The sequence below is a fragment of the Camelus bactrianus genome, chromosome 15, assembly GCF_048773025.1.
Source record: "Camelus bactrianus isolate YW-2024 breed Bactrian camel chromosome 15, ASM4877302v1, whole genome shotgun sequence".
Taxonomy (NCBI): Eukaryota; Metazoa; Chordata; class Mammalia; order Artiodactyla; family Camelidae; genus Camelus; species Camelus bactrianus.
In genome coordinates this window covers 59,072,384-59,094,308 of record NC_133553.1, presented here as the reverse complement: position 1 = coordinate 59,094,308, position 21,925 = coordinate 59,072,384, and the positions used below count along the sequence as shown (strand labels likewise).

Sequence of the window (21,925 nt, the reverse complement as noted above, 5' to 3'; positions counted from 1 at the left end):
TCCTTTGCTGTGTAAAAGCTTTTAAGTTTAATTAGGTCCCATTTGTTTGTTTTTGCTTTTGTTTCCTTTGCCTTGGAGACAGATCCAAAATATTTGTACAGTTTATATCAAAAGGTGTTCTATGTTTTCTTCTAGGAGCTTTATGGTTTTTAGCTTTACATATAGGTCTGTAATCCATTTTCAGTTTATTTTTATGATAAAAGTATTAACATTTATGATGTGAGAAAGTGTTCTAATTTCATTCTTTTACAAGTAGCTGTCCAGTTCCCTCACCACCACTTACTGAAGAGACTGTTTCATCCCATTGTGTAGTCTTGCCTCCTTTGTCATAGATCAGTTGACTGTAAGTGGTTGGATTTATTCCTGGGCTCTTTATTCTGTTGTCCTATGTGTCTCTTTCTGTGCCAATAATGTACTGTTGTTATTGCTGTAACTTTGTAGTATAGTCTGGTCAGGAAGTGTGATATCTCCAGCTTTTTTTTTTTTTTTTTTAATCAAGATTCCTTTGGTTTTTCAAGGCCTTATGTGATTCCATATAAATTTTAGGATTATTTTTTCTACTTTTGTGGAAAATGTCATGGGTATTTTGATAGGGATTGCATTAAATGTGTTGATTGCTTTGGGTAGTATGGGATTTTAACAGTATAAAATTATTCTAATCCATGAACATGGGGTATCTTTCCATTTCTTTGTTTCTTCTTCAATTTACTTCTTCAGTATTTTATAATTTTCAGAGTATAGATCTTTCACCTCCTTGGCTAAGTTTATTCCTAGGTATTTTATTCTTTTTGATGCTATTATAAATGGTATTGTTTTCTTGCTTTCTTGTTTTGATAGTTCATTATTAGTGTACAGAAAGGCACAGACTTCTGTATATTAATCTTGTGTCCTACAACTTTACTGAGTTCATTTATTAGTCATGATAGATTGTTGGTGGAGACTTCAGGGTTTTTATATATATTATCATATCATCTGCAAATAGTAACGGTTTTACTTCTTTTCTTCCACTTTGGATGCCTTTTATTTCTTTTCCTTGTCCGATTGGTGTGGCTAGGATTTCCAGTACTGTGTTAAATATTTCTAGAAACATAAAACTTCCAAGACTGAATAAGGAAAAAACAATCTTAACAGACTGAACACTAGTAGTGAAATCAAATTTTTAATTTAAAAAAAATTCCCAGCAAACAAAATTCCCAGGCCTGACAGCTTCACAGGGGACTTCTACCAAACACACAAAAAAGAGCTAATATTTGTCTTTCTCTAACTATACCAGAAAACTGAAGAGAAGGGAACACTCCCAAATTCATTCTATGAGACCACTATTACCCTGATATCAAAACTAGACATACACTCCAAAATGACAGACTAGTATCACTGATGAACACAGATGCAAAAATCTTCAATAAAGTATTAACAAACAGAATCTAACAATATGTAAAAAACATTATAAACCATGATCAAGTGAGTTTTAATCCAGAGTAGTAAGGATGTCAATATCTGCAAAAATCAATGTGATACACCATGTTAACAAAATGAATGATGAAAATCACATGATCTTCCCAAAAGATACAGAGAAAGCATTTGACAAAATCTGACATCCATTCATGATAAGGACTCTCATCAAAGTTGGTATAGAGGGAACATATCTCAACATAATAAAAGCTATAAGACCATTGTTTCCTTATTGATTTTCTGTCTGGGTGATCTATCCATTGATGTCAGTGGAGTGTTATCCCAAAGTCACCCACTATTATTATTTTCAATTTCTCCTGTTATGTCTGATATTTGCTGTATGTATTTAAATACTTTTGAATTTGATTCCCGTATGTTAATGAGTGTTATATCCTCTTCTTGTATTGATGTATTGATTCTTTTGTCATTTTATAATGCCTTTCTCTGTGTTTTCCTATCAAATGTTTTAAAGTCTATTTGGTCTGATACGAGTATTGTTACCCCTGGTTTCTTGTCATGTCCATTTGCATGGTATATCTTTTTAGATCCCCTAGCTTTCAATCTGTGTGTGTCTTTAGCTCTGACATCTCTTGTAAGCAGCATATAGATGGGTCTTGTTTCTTTATTCAGTCAGCCAGTATGTTTCTTCTTTTGATTGGAACATTTAGTCCGTTGACATATACAGTGATTATCGATAGCTATGTTCCTACTGCCATTTTGCTACTTTTTTGCAGGGTTATTTTTGTAGTTCTTCTCTGTTCTTTTCCTATTCTTTCAGTTTCTTCCCTTGTGGTTTGGTGATTTTCTTTAGTGGTGTGTTTGTGTTTCTTCCTCTCGTTTTTGTGTATCTATTGTAGGTTTTTAATTTGTGGTTACCTTGAATTCCTGTATGTTGACCTATATCTACTTGTTTTAAACTGGTATTCATTTAAGCTCAAGAATATTCTAAAAACCTACTTTTTTTTTTAACTTTTCTCCCCCACACTTTGTGTTTTTGATGTTATATTTTGTATCTTCATATATATACCTTCAGTATTTGTTGTAGTTATTGTTGATTTTACAATTCTTGGTCTTGTAATCTTCATACTAGCTTACTTAAGTGTATATATACTTATATACTATCTAACTATATACTTTCCCTCACTTGAGTTTTTTCCTTTCCTATAGATACTTCTTGTTGTAGCCTTTTCTTTTCCACTTTAACATTTCTTTTAGGGTACGTTTAGTATTGATGAACTGTTTAGTTTTTGCTTGTCTGAGAACTTCTTTGGCTTTCTTCAATTCTAAATGATAATCTTGCTAAGTAGATTATCTTAGGTTGCAGGTTTTTCCCTTTCAGACCTCTAAATATATCATGGTATATACCAAGCAAAGTTTCTGCAGAAAAAGCAGCTAAAACCAAAAAGCCTTATCAAGGTTCTCTTGTATATGACTGTTTTTCTCTTGCTACCTTCAGAATTCTCTCTTTATTTTTACCTTTTGCCATTTTATTTATGATATATCTTGGTGTGAGTCTGTTTGGGTTCATTTTGTTTCCTGTGCTTCCTGTACCCAGGTATCTGTTTCCTTTTTCAGATTCAGAACGTTTTTAGCCATAATTTCATCAAATACCTCTTCAACTCCTTTCTCTCTCTTATCTCCTTCTGGGACTCCTATAATGTTGATGTGTGTATGCTTGATATTGTAGCAGAGGTCCCTTAAACTCTTCTAATTTTTTTGTTGTCATTTTTGCTGTTGTAATTGGCTGATTTCCATTATTCTATCTTCCAGGTCCCTTATGCATTCTTGTGTATCACCTAGTCTGCTGTTGATTCATCTAGTATGTTTTTCATTTTAGTTACTGTGTTTATCAGTTCTGTTTTTTAAATTATCTGTTTCCTTGTTAAAAATTTTGTGTTTTTAATTTTTCCTAATTCAGATAGCATTCTTATTGCTAATGATTTGAGTTCTTTGGCAGATTGTTTATTTCTTTCTCATTATTTTCTTAGGGGTTTTCTCTTGCTCTTTTAGTTGAAACCAGTCTCTCTCCTCATACTGTTTAATTTTTTCTGTTTCTGTGAATTTGGGTGAAACTACTATTTATTGCAGTCTTGAAGTCTTATGTGGGAGCAACCTTACATAGTCTGTGTGTGCCTACTGGCCTTGGTGGGAAAGTTGAATTTGATGTGTGCACAAATTTTGTATTTACCCATGGTGTAGTGATAGCTATCACCTTGGTAGAAGATGGGGCTGGAGATGGAGTGGCTAGAGTCTGAGCCAGGTGTGGTCTGGATCTTATCCTCTGCTCAGTGGCCAACACCACCCTATTGGGGGCAGGGTCAGGTCCCAAGTTGCTGGAGTTGAATCCCTGAGGTTTGGGTTGAGCTGGCTCCTTTCCCTCTCAAGTGTGTGCTCTTTCCTATCCCAGCACCGGCATCCTCGCCCCAGAGTGGTGATAGCTTAAGAGGAGCAGGTATAGGTACTTGGTGAGGGTCTGGGCAGTCTGTGGTGCCCTGCCCTAGTCAATGTACTGCATGACTTTTGATGCTTTGCCTCTGTAAGTGCCAATAATGGCTGCTCCTGCCTTGTTTAGATGCCTGTGAGTCCAGACTGGCACAGTCCCTATAACTGAGCTCTCCCCTCTGCCATGGCAGCCCTCGCTGTAGTGTAGAGCTGCCCTGCACATCAGGCAGGGGAGGTGTGGGTCCTCAGTGTGGGCCTGGGCCTGGGCTGTGACAGCCCCAGATGCAGTCAGGCTCTGGAATCGCTTCTGATGCACACACTGCCTCTGTAAGCCAGTAATTGCTGCCCCTATCCCATTCAGATGCTGAGCACTCCCTTCGGCCATGGCAGCCCTCACTCCAGTGTGGAGCTGTGTCGCTAATCAAGCAGTGGGTAGTGGGCCCTTGGCTCAGGCTGGGTTGTGCGCTGGAGTGGTTGTGGGAAACTGGCCAGAATCTTGTACAGTTCAGTCTACTTTTTCTGCATTGTTTTGAGAGTAAGCAAGTCTGTTTGTTCTCTTTCTGAGCACAGTGTAGATTTCTTACAGCCCTTCTGTTAGTCCCAGCAACTCTCCAGTCAGCCAAGGAGATCCATCTTCCTGGTGTCACATTCTTGGGCTGAGGTGCCCAATATGTGGCTTGAACCACTCATTCCCCAGGGAGGATCTGTGCCCTTGCACTCCTTACTCTTCTGTATTCCCTCCCAAGGGCACAGGTCATGACCTTATCACTCCTCTTCCCTTCTTAGTTGATTTAGTGTGGATCTTTCTTACAGCCTTGGTTATACAAAAGTCTTCCTGCCAGTCTCCAGTTAGTTTTCAGTGAGAATTGCTACACATGTAGATGTATTTTTGATATGTTTGTGGGGGGAGGTGATTTCTGAATCTTCCCACTCTGCCATCTTGATCTTTCCTCCTAGCAAGAATGTTTTGTTAGAGAAATGTCAAAGCAACACCATATTAAATATATACAGTGATTACAAGGTACATACTGTTTCAGAAACCATCAAATATGAGTTATGGTGACCTTGGATTGAGGAAGTATAGTATGTTCATGTGACTGGATCATATGCTAGGTATTCATTTTCTCTGAAGAGGTCTCATTCTGAGAATGGATATATACTTTATATTTTTGTGATTGAGATTGTGTTAGATGCTGGAAATAATAACTCTCTTTTCTGTACTTTCTTTCGTTCTGTTTTATTTGACATACTATGATGTAATTGTATTCATTGTTTATATCCTCCCACCACCGCACCCCCCACTAAGTTATGTCCTCCTCAAGTGCAAGTACTTAGTGGGTTTTTTTTTTTCCCCAATATCCCGAAAGCCAAGTACAGTCCCTGGCCCCCTGGTTGGCCCTTAGTAGATACTTCATAACTATGGGTTGAACCAAACTAAAAATAAGAAGATGAAATGAAATTATAAATGCTAAAATAATAAAAAATATTTTTTCCTTGGGTATTATTGAAAACAGACTCTATGGATATTGAAAATTAAGGAAAATGAAACTGACATTTATTGACTAATTATCTGCCACACATTTTCAAATATCCCATTTACTCCTTGGTAACTTAATATAGTATAGTTTGAAAAGCATAGGAGACTTCATTAATCTATGATTTGTTTGAGTTTTAGGGCAAAGCATGATCGTAATCTAGAATCTTTCTTGTTTTGTTTTTATACTACTGATTTTTAAATATCAGGTATAATTTCCTATTGCACTACGGAATTATTAACGTTTAAGCCCTGATGATGTATGCCTGTGTTAAATATATTAAGGTGAAACTGATCCCTTCTCAGGGGACCTTGCTGGTTATTCACAGACTTTCATTTCAGTAAGAAAAAGCTGTTCTTTCCTGAGTCCATTCAACCACTGAAACAAAATACTGAAAGCATTATATAAATAATAGTGCTGTGACAAACCTTTGGTAAAGGTGAAAATAACCAGTCAGGGAAGAAAGAGTATGAAGGAAGGTCCAATCACAATATGAAAGGATTCACCACAGAATTCTTATAAACTGTGAGCATTTTAGAGCTTGTTTACATTTTATTAAGAACTCATCATAGAGACCATAGGCCTGAGAACTTAGAGTCACTATCAAATAAGGGAAGTTAAAATAGAAATAAAGCTTCTCTGATATAATACAGTAACTTAAAAAGATGTTATTTTATTTAACAGTCATCCACAAAACATTAATATTTTATGTTGGAGCTTAATTTTGTGTTATCTGTGAACTTTGCTAAGCAAATAGTGTGAGGATTCTTTAGTGCCTAAGAAATACCTATTGTAATCATGTTTTAGATACATCAGTTTACTTACGAACTGTTGATACATTAATTTAAAAAATCCTTAAGTAGTCATTCAAGTAACTTCCTCTGTGGACTTTCTTAAGCACAATAAATTAGAGTAAATTTGGCCAGAGAATAGGTTTCATCTATATGTATATCTTTCGCCATGGATTAATTATGTAAGTCTAAATTGACACCTGTCTCAGGTGCTTAAGCAGAAGCTTAACTGAAAGGCTCGTTTAGCACAGCGTTAGGCAGAGGGAGGTAGAGTAGGAGCACCACACAGATATCCTGGGCAGGAATGTAGTCCTGTTACCCTAGCAAACTGACCAAACTTGTGCAAATTACTTTACTTCCCTGTATCTCAGTTTCCATATCTGTAAATTAAGAGGTTTAGAGTCCATCAGACTTGATTGGGGGGAGGGGTTGTGCAAATGGACTACTGGGAAAAACTGCTGTTTCCTGCTCAGAAAAATACTTTTATGCACAAACACATACAGAGCATATGCACACAAATATACACACAATTTAGTACCTAGTATCAGAGGGTTATTGTGAGAATTAAATGAAATAGTGAATATAAAGAGCATTTAGTAGGTATTTTAAAGTGTTATCACCCCTTTATTTCCGTGCAATGGAAGGGTTTTCTGGCTTCTAATTTTTGATAAAAGCCATAGAAAAGAAGTTTTTCAAGTCTCTTTTGGGGGGAAAAAGATTTAGAAGTGTACAACTATCAAGTTGCATGTGATATATTCCACATTTTATAAGTCCATTTCTTTCGTCAGTTACTAGTGTTTGTTTTTTTGGAGGAGGGGGAGGCAATCTGTCATCAGTGTTGACAAGTGAAATCTGACAAGGTTGAGGTGATATAGCTGCGGGCCACCTGAAAATTTTTCACCATCTCTCTTATTTGAAGTCTGTCTGTCTTTTTTCATTCTTGCTCACTTAGCAATAATCTTTGATTTATGCACTCTTTAAAACAGTAACTCTAAATTGACAAATTATTTCAGCAGTTAGCATTGGTTTAGATAAAAGCATTTCAGTGTTCTTGTGTCTTTAACTCATCTCTTTAGGAATTATTCTTGAAATTCAGTTTATTTTCTCTTCAAAGTTGCATTCCTTGCTGTCTATTCACATGTAGCATAAAGCTATATTTATGGAATGACAATCTAGAATTAATTATCATGATCACATTGCTAACATTTCTATTTTCCTTGTCTTTTCATTGTTGTGATTGAGATACATCCTAAAAAGAATGAACTTCATATTTTTAAAGATCAAAGGTGGGTACATGTGTTTGAGGTCGTGGTGAGCAAAGATTATTGTATGGTTGTTATTATTTGTTTATGCAAGCCTACTTTTCCCCCTAAAATGCCTGATATAAGCCATTGCAGTTATTTTGTGAGGTGTTGGAAAAAATGCACTTCAACTAAATACAAGTCTCTTTGGAATAATGGAAAATTGTGTGCAGCAAAATATTTGAAATGAGCATCAGCAAACAAGATGTTTGTATTAACAGGAACCTAGAAAATGGCTATGCAAAGGTCAACGCTGATCTTTAAATATTAGTGAAATTTAATTTGCTGCATGTAACGAGTAGAAAGAAGAAGAGGACGCAGACCACCATGAAGAAGCCATTGATAAATTGTCCAAATGTCAAAACTGCTTACAATACGGAAAATGTTAAATTGACAAGATCTATTTACCTAACTGAATTAAACAGTTTAAACAATACTCTAGAGAAATAGTCTCCAAATTTAAGTATATTAGGAGATTTTTAAAAGATTTTTGCCATAATTTATTTTGGGAAAGTGAGGGGATTCCTACTATTGTTTCTAAGCATAGAATTTCTTCTAACCTCTTTAAGAAAGAATGATGCACAAGTTCTCTTGAAATGTAGGAATCTGTTGCCTTTTGCTTCATCTAGAAAGAGCATCATCTGACCAGTTGTTAGTATCTATAAAGAACCACCCTGGCCACGATGCTTTTGCACAGCACTAACTGAATTGAGTTCAAAGAGCTTTCTGTGAGGTTATGCCCAATTTTAAAAAATATGAATTGAATGTTCTTTTATCTTCTTCATTTGTAAAGTTGAAAAAGTTTTAAAAAGAATTAAATATGTCCAATGTATATAAGAAAGGATTTATATTAATACACAAAGAATGGGATAGAGAACTCCTTAGAAAGATGGGCGAAAGCTAGGAACAGGTAACTTATAGAAGACACAAAATTCTTAAAAAATATATGAAATGATGTTTAATCTCTTTAATTAACAGGAAAATGAAACTTAAAACTACAAACATCCATTTTTTTTTACCTACCAGATTGGCAAAAATTAAAAACTTTGATAATGTCCCGTGTCATTGAGGACATACGGAAAAGGGCAGTCATATTATTGGTGGAAATGTAAATTGGTACAATCATCTTGGGGACCAGTTTGGCAGTACCTATCAAAATGTAAGGTGTGCATGTATATTTTCTTAGTATCATTGTAAGATGAGAAAAGAAAAACTCTTGTTCATTGAAGAAATAGGTAAATTATGATCAGAATCCAATGGAACATCTGGCAGCTGTTAAAAAAAAATGAAATAAATCTGTACGTGCTAACAGAAAATATCCATGCTGTGCTGTTCACTGAAAGAAGAAAGCAGATTGTATGTTTAGTAACTGATCTAGATGTTTATATGCTATGAGATAATATGTAATATAGAAAAGATCTAGATACATTTAAAATACTAATTTAATAATATTTGAAGATAAATGTCACTAAGGGAGCTAGGACATTTATTTGATAACTGCTGTTTGCATATAATTTAAGGATAAAATTTTCAGTGTTACAATTAGTTACACAGTGCCCACTAATAATGTTCAGCACTTTTCATCTTCAAAGCATTACGTAGCATTAATTAATCCTTACAGCACTTTTACAAATGTAGGTCAGTATCGTTATCCCTGTTTTTGTAGGTGGGGAAGTTGAGGTAGAGAGGTTACATGATTCAGGGAAAGTGCCCCAGCAGGATTAGAATTAAGGCATTTTGGGCCTAGAGCCCAGCCTTCAGAGCCGTAGAACCGCACCTTCTTTAGAAGACTTAATCTTTGTGTCCTTGATAAAACTTTACTTCTCATTAAACCATACTGAGGTCATCACTACATTAAAATTCAGAAACAACAAGTTAGATCACTATATAACACTTAAACACACACGTAAACCATTTTCGCTTTCCTGGCTTTATATTGTCTTAATCTGTCTTTTCCATTGTCTCCTTGTTGGAGAACTACCAAAATATCTATCCTTGACTTTATTTTTCTTCTGGGATCTTATTTTGTGGCTTTAACTTTCCTTTATATTTAGAAAATCCCAAAATAGCTTTTATATAGTCCAGACCTCTTTTCTATATTGCTAGCTACCAGCTAGAGGTTTCTACTTATTTTAATCCTCATACCTTAAATTCCCGTTGTGTCTAAAATTCAGTTTATTGATTTTAGCAAAACTTGCTCCTCTTCTAGACTAACCTGTTTTTATGTATGTTTCAGTCCAAGTCCTGAAACTAGGATAAACCAGGTGGGAACTGGTCTGGGTAAGCGGTTCCTGGAAACCAGGCATGGCCAGACAGTGGCTGTTGATTCTTTCCTCAAAAGATCACTTGAATTTTTTTCTGTATTTCCTTTCCACTGTCACCATCCCAGTTCAAATCCTTGCCACTAGTTAATTGGTGTTTATCTGTTACTTTATTACCTAACAGATTACTTGTATCAAAAATCCCTTAAATATTCCCACCCACACAGCTAATCTTCCAACAATTCTGATCTGTTGATTACCCTTTCCAAAATCCCTACCAGATCAGAAACTTTTCATTATTCATCACTAGCTACCTAGGAAGATATAAAGTCCGAATTCCTAAATTTGGCATTAAAAGACTTACTTAATATGGTCCTAATTCATTTCTCCTATTTATGCGCCAAACCACTTGCTTAATATATTTTAAATAAGCCTTGCATCTTTCTAATTTATGTTTTTGTGTATTGTTCCCTCCTTTTTCTGTCTTCCTCTGTCAAAACCCAGCAGTCCTCAGATGTCCTCTACTTTAGAAGAACATTTCTTTATTACCAAACTAGAACATCTTAGTGAACACCCTTTGTTTATGTTGCTAAATTTGCACTTACCACAAACTTTATATTATTGTTTTTGTGATTATTGTTACTTGCTACATTGGATTTTAGATATTCAATAGTAAGAGACCCTGCTTTGTAAATCTTTGTATCTATGACTCATAGTAAAATGCCGAACACCCAAGGTGCTCAAAGTATTTGTGATATTTAATTAACAATTAAATATCTCTGAGGCACAGATGACCCAGTGTTCCTAATCACTCCAGTCTTTTGTTAGAATAGGTTCAATCCAAGCTCGAGGTCTCTTTTATTTTGAGACTCTTCTGCCCTTTTACAAGAACTGCATCAATTGTTTAATTGTTTGGTTTAGTGTTGAATATTTAAAAAATCTTTATTTCTGATAATCTGACATTGATTAAATATGTCTACTTAATATTTCTTGCATATACTTAACAGATAATTAATGTAATTCTGTGTAGATGACATTAGACAAGAGATTGACAGGAATACACTCTATTTTAATGTCATTTGGAAATTACCCAATGATGACTAGAATTGGGTCATTTCTAGTGTTAACACAACTAGTGGTTTAGCTTAAATTTGTGCTATTTAGTTGTCTTCAATTTTGTACATTTTGAATTAGTGAATAGTCAGTCCTCAGAAAGTCTGTTGATAATTAATAGCAAGTATATGTTCTGAGTTTATGCTCAAGAAAGATTTCCTTAGGCTCTTGTAGGCATTTTTCTATTCATTTCAAATATTTTGTTGGCACCATGGTATCATTCATCTTTGTTCAACTACTGCAGTGTCTTCTCTTTGTTAATTCATTCTTTCCCATCATGTTTTACATTAGGGTTTTATTTGCCCTCAGGATCCCTCTCCTTTTCAGAGCAGTCAAAATAGCTGACTTCAGAACCAGGGAACACAAATATTCTGCAGATTTATTTAGTGGCAAGTAATCTTCACTTCTAAAAAGCTTTATTTTCCAGAAGAAGATTATAAAAAGTATAAAAAATTCACAGCATCTTGATGCAATGGTTTCTGTTTTACGTTACTTTCTTAAAATTTACCTATATGGTAACAGTTAATCTTAAATATTATTGTAATGTAATCTATTTTGAAGGGAAGGCTTTAAACTTTTTGAGGATATAAGTAGAAAGTAAGAAGGACACTCTAGGATCCTCTTTCTCTCTGTCCTCAAAATTCAGGCTATCATAGATTCTCCCCCCTTACAAGGGAACAGTTGAGCTTTAGATCAAGCTCTGCTTAAATCATGTTTCTTATTCTCTCATGGAGACTGGAAGTTTGGATTCAGGATGGCCTTCTGACACATTTCAGACTGTCATCAACTACCTTATAAAATTAAACATTAATTGTAAAAGTTAAAAAGATATTTTGAAAGAAATGAAAATTAAATTATGGGCAAGTTTTTTGTTTTGTATAGGGTTTTCCTTCTGCTATTCTTTTCATTTGGATAATTCTTCTTCTATTCAATATTAAGAAAATTTGCTCTCCTTTTTAGTCATTATTTTATTTATTTTCCCCCTATATAACTACATTTGGTCTAATTCTAAGTCATGTGCACTGGATTTTACCCCTAGAGAAATGCATAAGGGCACTGAGTGGGGCAGCATTGCTCTGCTTTTTTAGGCCCTCCCTATTTCATTACCTTTATAATCCCTACACACACACTCTCCCAAAATGCAGAATCTAGCATTCTTCTGAAATTCTTTTCTTTCCTCCTTCAGAACAACTTTTTGTGCACTAATACAATATTTAAATAGTATGAGCTCAGTCTTGACTGCTTCCTCCAGGCAAAATGAAGAAATTATAGCCTTCTTTTTAACTGGTGGCATTCTTGAGTACGATGCAAGATGTTTAAAAGTCTGTGTCTTTCAAAAAACCCGCACAGTGTAAAAGATGGTAAGACATTTTGAGGACTAAAAGAATATCGATTTGGTCTCCTCCCACCATGTCCATCTAGTAATTAGAGATTTTTACAAGTTAAAAATTTACTTCATTAATTCTCTCTAATTTTATATGGTCTTATTAGCAGATATTTGAAGTTCAGGGATAAAGAAGGATGAATAACCTGCATTTGACTATCTTTTGCCTGCCTGCTAATGCATGACCCCTGCAAAGCTACCTCCTTAATTACACATATTCTGGGGAGCCTGTAGGAGTTGTCACATGTGTTGATAAATAAGTCCAATCATTTACTAATGGCCGTTGGCCATTTTCTTCCCCCTTGCCTCAGGCTTATTTATCAATACATGTGACAACACTACTTGCTAGGCCTGCTCCATCAACTGATTATTGCTACCACCATGTCTGCTTTCGCTCAGTGTGGGTCCCGCTTTGTCTGAATACCACCACTCTGAGTACATTAATGCAACTGGTTACCAATCCTGCTTACTTTCTATGCACCGCCACCTGTGGCTACTTCACCACCCTTCTTAAACCAGTATTCCAGGGGCCATAAAGGGGTTCTTTCTTAAGTAGACTGTCTCTCTCCCTTTTGTCCTGTTCTTCCTAGTGGGAAACTAGAGCAGTATTGTTTATACATCAGAGCATTTTTAGAAATAGCTTGTACATTTTACTCAGTTCTCCAACCCTGTTGAAACTGGATATGAATGCTGGGTTCAGGTCCAGATCATTGACTCTACTCAGTCCTATTCTCAGAATTTCCCCTTATGTCCAAATGCAAAGGGTAAGGGGCTTTGCTCTTGACCTTTGATGCTCTCCACAGACCTCATTTTGCTTATTCTCCTCTAAGCGCCATAATTTCTGTATAGTTTAGGATTTTCAATCTTAGTGAAGATATGCAAGGGCCCTATTGGTTGTCAAGTTAAGAGCGTCTCTGCCTCTTATAAATTAGCCAGTGTGGATTAAAAAAAAAAGCTATGCTCCACTCTCCATTTCTGTTACCAGGGGAACATTTTGACAAATTCTTTATTATTGATCAACTCAAACTGAAAAATACAACTTCAGGTGCAGCCTTGTTTTGATATGTAAGTAAAAGAGTGGCCTTTTTGGTTTCAGATATAGAATTTTATCCCTTTAATTTACATGACCAAACCTTTTTATGTAGCTACTGACAGCTAAACGTCATTTTTGTCTTTGCCCCAATTATCATAAATTCTAATTTTTGGTATCTGAATAAACATTGAATTGAGGAATGTGAGTTTTTATTTTCTAGTATAGTCTAGAAATTGTGACTTATAGTGCTCAGTGTGAGAGGAAGTATGCATCTGTTTTATCACATTCTTTCTTCTCTATTCCTAGTGAAATATTAATCCCTTTGCATGTCCTAATTGAAGACTTCCTTTCTGTAGAAACTTCTCATACAGATGTTTTTCCTTCATAAAACCCCTGTTGTACTTAGCACTTATTCATTCATTCATTTCACTATTTTACTATATAAGGTGAGAGATCATATTTAATACTTTCGTTTTTTCCATATAAATTTGCATAGTGCTAGACCTATGAGTAATAGCAGCAATAATAAGGTAATTGAATAAAGGTATCCCCAAACAGTCCTGTGGTTGGTACTTTATTATACCCATTTTATGGCTCGGGAACTTAGAGGAGTAATTTGTGCAAATTGGCTAGTAGGCTGAGAAGTTAGAATAAGAAGCCAGGCAGTTAGAATCCACATGTTAAATTTAATAAATACAAAATTTATTTAATTCATTAACTGATTCTTTAAACATTCCAGACCTCACCCATCCAGATGAGAACAGTGCAGTTTACATATTCTAGTATAGAGTAAATATTTTAGTTTAAAAAGTACAACTGTAAAGTAATAATTCTGAAATAAGTCTGATAAAACTAACTGAAAGCAATTCTAAAGAACACAACTTTGGAAATATTTTGGGTATAGCAGTCTTGACAACTCAGAAAGATAATACAAAGTTGAAATGAACATTTCATAATTAATAGCTCCTTTTCTCTGTTGCCTGCTGGTAAGGAGCTGCATCCTCTCATAGTAATGAGCCTACCAGCTCTCCTACCCCATATTTGTAGGCAGTGGCAGCCAGCTTCTGATTAGAGCAGGGAAGATCTGGAGGTCGAAGAGTCCTTTGTTTTCATCTCTAACCTTTTAAGGCACTTTAGTGTAAGGAAAGGAGTAAATTCAGATCAAGGCAAAATTTACTGTTTGTTATTACAGTCTGTTTCCTTACTACCCTTTTCAACTTCATTTTTCTTGTATCCGACATATATCTTGGTCTGCCGCCATCCTTTTACCCAAACTACTGTGTACTCTGCCCCCTGCACCTCTACATAGCCCAATAAATAAGTGTGCTGTGCTTGCCAGCACAGACTCCGGAGGCAGTCTGCTTTGGTTCAGAGCCTGCCTCCATTACCTGCTGGCTATCTGTCTTTTCTGTACCTTGGTTTCCTCATTATACAAGTAATGATGGTATTACTACACAGAGTAGCTAAGAGGAATAAGTGAGTTAATACATATAAAATTTTAGGAGAATGCTTGTTACTAGGTAGGTACATAATAAGTATTATCTGTTGTTCTTATGAAAATTTTCATCATCATCATCATCATTTAACTGGTGAAACCTATGCTTCTTTGAAGTCCTGCTAACATTTAACAACTTCTCTGTAGCTTTCTCAGAGCCCTGCTATTCCGGGCAGGCTTGAGCCCTTCTTTTATGCTGTGAAATTGTTCAATTATGCCATTTCAATAATTAGAACGCTGTGTCTCATTAGTTGAACATGCATCTAATTCTTGATGATTTTAAGAGCATTGAGGTCAAATGTAAAGGTGAAAGAAGGGCCAACAAAGTTTGTATTATGTCTAACATTATTTTGGATGATCACCTATATAAATAGTATGGGAAATATTTTTAGTCACTCCTAATGTTAAAGAAGCTGAGGGCTTTCTCCTCCATGTAAAAGGCATCTTAAAATATTTTTCAAGTTTCTTTTGTTATTCAGAAGTTTGTTGGAAAGGACAGTTCTTTTATGATCTCAAGGGAAATATCAATAGTTTATGTATTTCTAATATATAAGAAGGTTTACAGATAGTGTAATACTTATATGTATTTCCAAACAAATATTTGAAAGTTATTTAAATTCCTTTCAAATATTTAAAAAATGTTGATATTTAAAAAATTCAGATTGGCCTTCTCTCAATCAGTTCAAATTGATAAAATTCTAATTAAGAAAAAAACTATCAGTAAGATCCATCATTAACTGACCTCTTCTGTTAAAACTGGGAGGAGATATAGGATGTACATTTTTGCTCTCTTTTTAAATGCAAGTAGAATAAAATATCTGGATCTATCATAACATGCAGATTAACAAATGAATCTGAATGCTAATATGGCTTCACACAGTTTACTTTTAAGTAAATGTTTCCTATAGTAGTAACTATATACCATTTACCTTGCAAATTCTACTTTAATTAGCCTGTTTATATGTGGGAGATCATAAATATTTGCTTTGTATATTAAAAGTATGCCACAAAATGTGTTTGTACTTAATAACTACCTAACAGATGTTTCTTTTCCTTAAAAAGATATTTTAAAAAATGCTTAAATACTAAATAATTTTAAATATATGTTTAAAAACCAAGCTTATATTATTAAAAGCCCAAATATATGTATTCTTCTTACCACAGTTCTCAATGTGATGACATACTAAATCTAGGAAAAGAAGTGTACTTTTCCTTTTCCTAGAGTTTATTTCTGGGTGGTTAACCAAGAATGCATTAAAATGTGCTTATTCTAATGAATCATATCTCAAATATCAGTACTGGCAAATGATTCTTTTTATTATTTCTCAGAGATCTTGGTTTTATTGGCAATAGAAGATAATTAATTGGCACCTCTTTTTAATTCTTTTTTAAACAGGACTGCTAGTCCTTCTGCTATCAGATGTCTTTCTGCTTGACTGAACTGCACCTGTGGTCTTTGAAGAATACCTTACACATTGGGGGTAAATAGCACTGGATTAATTTCAATATTTTTCAAATATAAGTTACAACAATATAAATTAGTACTAGCAAAGGTTAGAGCCTAGATTCTTTAGCTGAAATTGCATTATTTTCTTTACACTTAACGAAAAATTGGCTACTGAAAAGTAATTTCTTTTATTTAATTCTGACTAACTTATTTCTCAACTTGAGTTAGATTTTCTATTTTGGAAATTCATTTCATTGACTTAATAGCTAGTTTTTCTTGGGTTTGTTCATAAAAATTGATTTATATTTGTAAATATTTGCATACTTGCTAATGGTAAATGCATTTGTATTGATTATAAAGTAATATTTCAAACATATAGGTAAGATGTACAATTATATTTTTTTTGCATTTCACATTTTTTCAGGAGGAGTAATATAAATATGTTTTAATGATGTTTGTTTAGTATTTCAGTATAAAATGTTTTATATCATTAGGAAACATCTTTTGAAAAATCTTTTCCTCTTTGAGTATCTAAAGCAACTCTTATTTAGGAGAACAGTTTTATTAATGTGTCTTTAGCATCATTACTAAGAAAATGATTTACCTTGCAAAGCATTCTTGCTTAATATTAAATATATAATTACAGATGGATGTCATTATAATTTCATTAAGTTTAGTTTGCTTAAAATGCATAAAGATAGAATTTCCAGTTAAACAAGGTAGGAAGACTTAACACACATTTGATTCCTCACCTGATTCTTCTAAAATGAGAGTTAATGAATTAAGGTGTAAACCCACAAGGACTAAGAGACTAGGAGAGGAGACAATTGTAGTTGAATAGTTTTTGGAAGGGATGGAAGAATTACCAAAGCTTAAAAATCTGAATATCAAATGTCTACAGAGAATTCCAGTGACAGCCAGTTTGGGTCTTAAGACTCTGTATAGGTATAGAAACGTGAGGAGTCAGATACTGCAGAAGGGTGGGGATGTGGCATGAGAGTGATAAGAAAAGGACTTCAAAATCTATGTAAGAAGTGGTGAGACACTTCTCAGACTAGAAATACTTAATTTAGGGAAACTCAAAACTAGTCACAGTGGAAGAAAACAGGGAATAAATCCCCTCATAATCAGATTAATCTTAATCTAAGAATGTTGCAGCCATTTGCACACTTTCCAAGAAGGAAGGAGCTGAGGGAGCCCTCTCTGGAGCGACTGCATGGCCCCAGAGAGAAGACCTATCAACACTGATATTTGAGGTCTTCCTCCAGTGAAACATCCTGGTCCCTGACCGATCAGTGAAGCCCACTAGTTGGCAAGCCCTGTTCATGTATATTGAGCCTCTAGTAAGCTTTCTAGTGCCTCACTCTATGAACAGCAAGAAATGAAATGTAGAAGTTTCAAGAAACATTTGATAATTGTACTAATTTTTTGGAAATTAAAAATATGTAGCAGAAAAAAATTAAAACTCAAGAGTCAAAGAAATTGTGTCAGAAAATAGAAAAAAGAAAGAAAGAAAATGAACTTATTTCACTGCTGGTGAAAGTATAAATTGGTCCAGCCACTTTAGTAGACAATTTGGCATTATCTAGGATAGTTGAAGATGTATGTTGCCTACTGACCAAGAATTCCACTACTAGATAGATTCCCTAGTGAAAGCCCCGATAACTTGTGCACCAGGGGGCCTATACAAAAATGTTTATAATAGTACTGTTTGTAATATAGGAAACTAGAGATAACCCAAATGTCATTCAGTAGGAGAATGGATAAATGCATTTATGCAAGAGAGAAAGTGAATGAATTACAGCTGCATGAAACAACATTGATGAATGTAAGAAACATAATATAGGACAAAAAATTTAAAGTGTAGGTTGCAGAACAGTACATACAGTGTGATTGCATTTAGGAGAAGTTCAGAAACAACAGGTAAAAGTTAATGTATTGTTTCAGAAGACAAATACATGTGGTAGTACTATAAAGAAAGTTGGATTATAAACACAAAATTCTAGTATAGTTCTGAGAAGGAAGGGAGTGGAATGGAAATAGAAAAAAGCCCACAGGAAGTTTAAAAGGTAGTGTTCTTGGGAGAAGGTTCAAGATGGCAGCGTGGGAAGATTCTGAACTCACCTCCTTTCATGGACACAACAAATTTAACTGCATATGGAATAATTCTCTCAGAAAGGGATCTGGAAAATGGTTGAAAGAGCCTCTACAACAAAAAGTAAAAGGACAGCATTGAGAGGGGTAGGAGAGGCAGAGGGACAGTCCTGCCAAGGTAAAAACCACATCCCAGCCATGGGAGTCCACATTTGGGAGGGATGCAAAGGTACAAATCTTTTCCTTGAGGAACAAGGGATTCAGGCTCTAAATCAAGCATCCCAACCTCTAGGCCCTGCACAGGAGAGAAAAGCCCCCCAGATACTTGGCTTTGAAAACCAGTGAGGAATATGTCCAGGGAAACTATAGAACTGCTTGGGAACAGAAAACCCACTCTTAGAGGGTGCACATGCAAACTCACTTGACCTGGAAACCTGTGCAGAAGCACCAGGTTGAGAAGTGCAGGGACCACAGGTAAAGGGGATCTAATACCAATCTTGAAGCATCTGCTGGAGAGGCAGGCACCTATTGTGACACTTTCTGGAAACTGAGGTACTAGTAGAAGACATTTTTACAGCCTCAGGGTACCTTCCTAATTCTTTTGCAGGCAGGCACCATTTTGAAATTCTTCCTCTAACCTGTTAGCACCCATGGGTGTACCTCACTGAGTACCTGGCCATCCTTGTGCTCCATCCAGGCTTCACAGCCAGCCAAGTGATAGCCCTACCCACCAATTCTTTCAGCTGTTCTGGGGACCAGCCACGCCCACCAGCATATTGTAGCAGCCTCTGCCCTGCCACAACAGGAGGTTGCATTACAACCCACATAGGGGACATCCTTTGAGTGTTTGGCTCTGGTGGCTAGGCAGGATTCCACCTCTAAGCCCCACAGGACATTTTCTAAACAAGGCCACTCCTACAAGACTAGGAGAGATAACTGATTTACTTCATACATAGAAATAAACACAAAGACCTAGGCAACATGAGGCAGAGAAATATATTCCGATCAGAATATCAAGACAAAACCGCAGAAAGAGAACTAAACAAAATGGAGGTAAGCAATATACTATATAAAGAGCTTATAGTAATAATCATAAAGATGCTCATCAAGCTCTGGAGAAGAATGGATGAACACAGTGAGAACTTCAACAGAGGTATAGAAAAATGTAAGTAAGTACTAAACAGGAGTTATAACTGAACTGAAGGATACACTACAGGGGTTCAACAGCAGACTGGATGAGGTAGAAGAATGAGTCAGGAGGCTAGAGGACATAACAGTGGAACTCACCCAGACAGAGCAACAAAATGAAAAGAGAATTTTGAAGAGAAGATACCTTAAGGGACCTTTGGTTACAACATTAAGCAGAATAAGATTTGCACTGTAAGGGTCCCAGAAGGAGAAGAAAGGGCCAGAAATGTTATTTGAAGAAATAGTGGTTGAGAACTTCCCTAACTTGGGAAGGGAAACAGATATCCAGGTCTAGAAAGCCCAGAGAATTCTAAACAAGATGAACCCAAAGAGATGCACACCAAGGCACATTATAATTAAAATGGGAGAAGTTAAGGATAAAGAGAGAATCCTAAAAGCAGCAAGAGAAAAACAATTAGTTACACACGAGGAAAATGCTGTTAGGCTATCCGCAGAAACTTTACAGGCCAGAAGAGAGTGGCACGTCATATTCAAAGTGTGGAAAGGAAAAAAACCCTCTAACCTAGAATTTTCTATCCAACAGTGTTATGATTCGTAATTGAAGAAGAGATCAAGAGTTTAGCAGAGAAGCAAATAACCTGTAATATAGACCATAATAGAAAAGAATATGAAAAAGAATATATATGAATAACTGAATCACTTTGCTATACACCAGAAACTAACACAATATTGTAAATCAACTATACTTCAATAAAAAAGAAGAAAATGAGAAAGGAATCTAAACATAATGCTAGAGAAAACCACCAAAACACAAAGCAAGAGAGAAAGAGAAGAACAAAGGGACAGAGAAGAGCTACGGAAACAGCCAGGAAACAATCAACAAAATGGAATAAGTACATACATCTCAGTAATTACTTTGAATGCAAATGGACTAAATTCACTAGTCAAAAGTAGTTGAATGGATAAAAAAACAAGACCTGTCTATATGCTACCTACAAGAGAATTACTTCTCTTGTAATTCTTGAAAGGATATACACAGACTTAAAATGAAGGAATGGAGAAAGATACTCCATGAAAATGGAAATGAAAAGAAAACTGGACAACTGTACACATATCAGACAAAATAGACTTTAAAACAAAGATGGTAATAAAAGACGAAAAAGGACGTTATATAATGATAAAGAGGGCAATCCAACAAGAAAACGTTAACATTTATATACGTATGTGCACCCAGCAGAGGAGTGCCAGTGTATTTTTAAGCAAACAATAAAGGACAGAGAGAAATTGAAAACAGTACAATAAGGAGGCTTTAACACCTTACTTACATCAGTAAAGAGATCATCCAGACAGAAAATCAACATGGAAACACTGGACTTAATGACATATTAATCCAGATTGACTTAATAGATAAATACAGAACATTTCATCCCAAAGCGGCAGAATACACATTCTTCTCAAGTGTATGTTCTCCAAGATAGATTACATATAAGATCATAAAACACATCTCAGTAAATTCAGGAAAACTGATATCATATCAAGCATCTTCTCTGGCCACAATGTTAGGAAACTAGAAATCAATCACAGGGAAAAGAAAAGGGACAAAAATTGGATATTAAACAGCATGATGCTGAACAACCAGTGGGTCATCAAAAAAATCAAAGGAAAAATCAAATAATATTTAGAGAAAAACAGAAATGTGTCATACAAAAACCTATGTGATGCAACAGAAGTAGTTCTAAGAGGGAAGGTCTTACAATATAGGCCTATTTCAAGAGACAAGAAAAATCCCAAATAACAATTTAACTTTATACTTAAAGGAACTAGAAAAAGAAGAACAAATGAAGCCCCAAATAAACAGATGGAAGGAAATAACAAAGATCAGAGCAGGAATAAATTAAATTGAGACTAAAAAAGAAAAAATAGAAAAGGTGAATGAAACTGAGAGCTGATTCTTAGAAAACATAAATCAACAAACCTTTAGCCAGACTAAACAAGGAGAAAAGAGAGAATACTCAAAATCAGAAATGAAAGAGAGGTTACAGCTGATACCACAAAAATGCAAAGGGCAATTAGAGACTACTGTGGACAGTTATACACCAACAGATTGGACAATATAGAAGAAATGGATAAATTCCTAGAAACATATAATCTTTCAAGACTGAATCATGAAGAAATAGAAAATCTAAGTAAACTGATTACAAGTAAGGACATTGAAAGAGTAATCAAAACTTTCTAACAAAAGTTGAGGACTAGACAGCTTCTCTGGTGAATTTTACAAAACATTCAAAGATTGACTATTCTCAAACTATTCCAAGAAATTGGAAGAGGAGAGAAACCTTCCAAACATATTTTGTGATACCAAAACCAAACAAGGATACCACACAAAAAAGAAAATTACAGACCAATATTCTTGATGAATGTAGATGCA

General features: G+C 35.1%; 1 protein-coding gene across 15 annotated transcripts in view; it reads left to right on the top strand.

Moving 5' to 3' along the window:
* The window catches only part of WDPCP (WD repeat containing planar cell polarity effector), a 299,751-nt gene that overhangs the window by 62,664 nt on the left and 215,162 nt on the right, over positions 1-21,925 (top strand). For 14 of the 15 annotated variants that reach the window (XM_074341211.1, XM_074341212.1, XM_045514393.2 and 11 more), the window contains one exon: positions 16,204-16,288. The exons of the other annotated variant lie outside the window; for it this stretch is intronic. In XM_074341211.1, coding sequence (XP_074197312.1) covers positions 16,228-16,288 — 61 coding nt within the window. In that variant the 5' untranslated portion in view covers positions 16,204-16,227. The remainder of the gene's footprint in view (positions 1-16,203; positions 16,289-21,925) is intronic. 15 annotated transcript variants of the gene reach the window in all.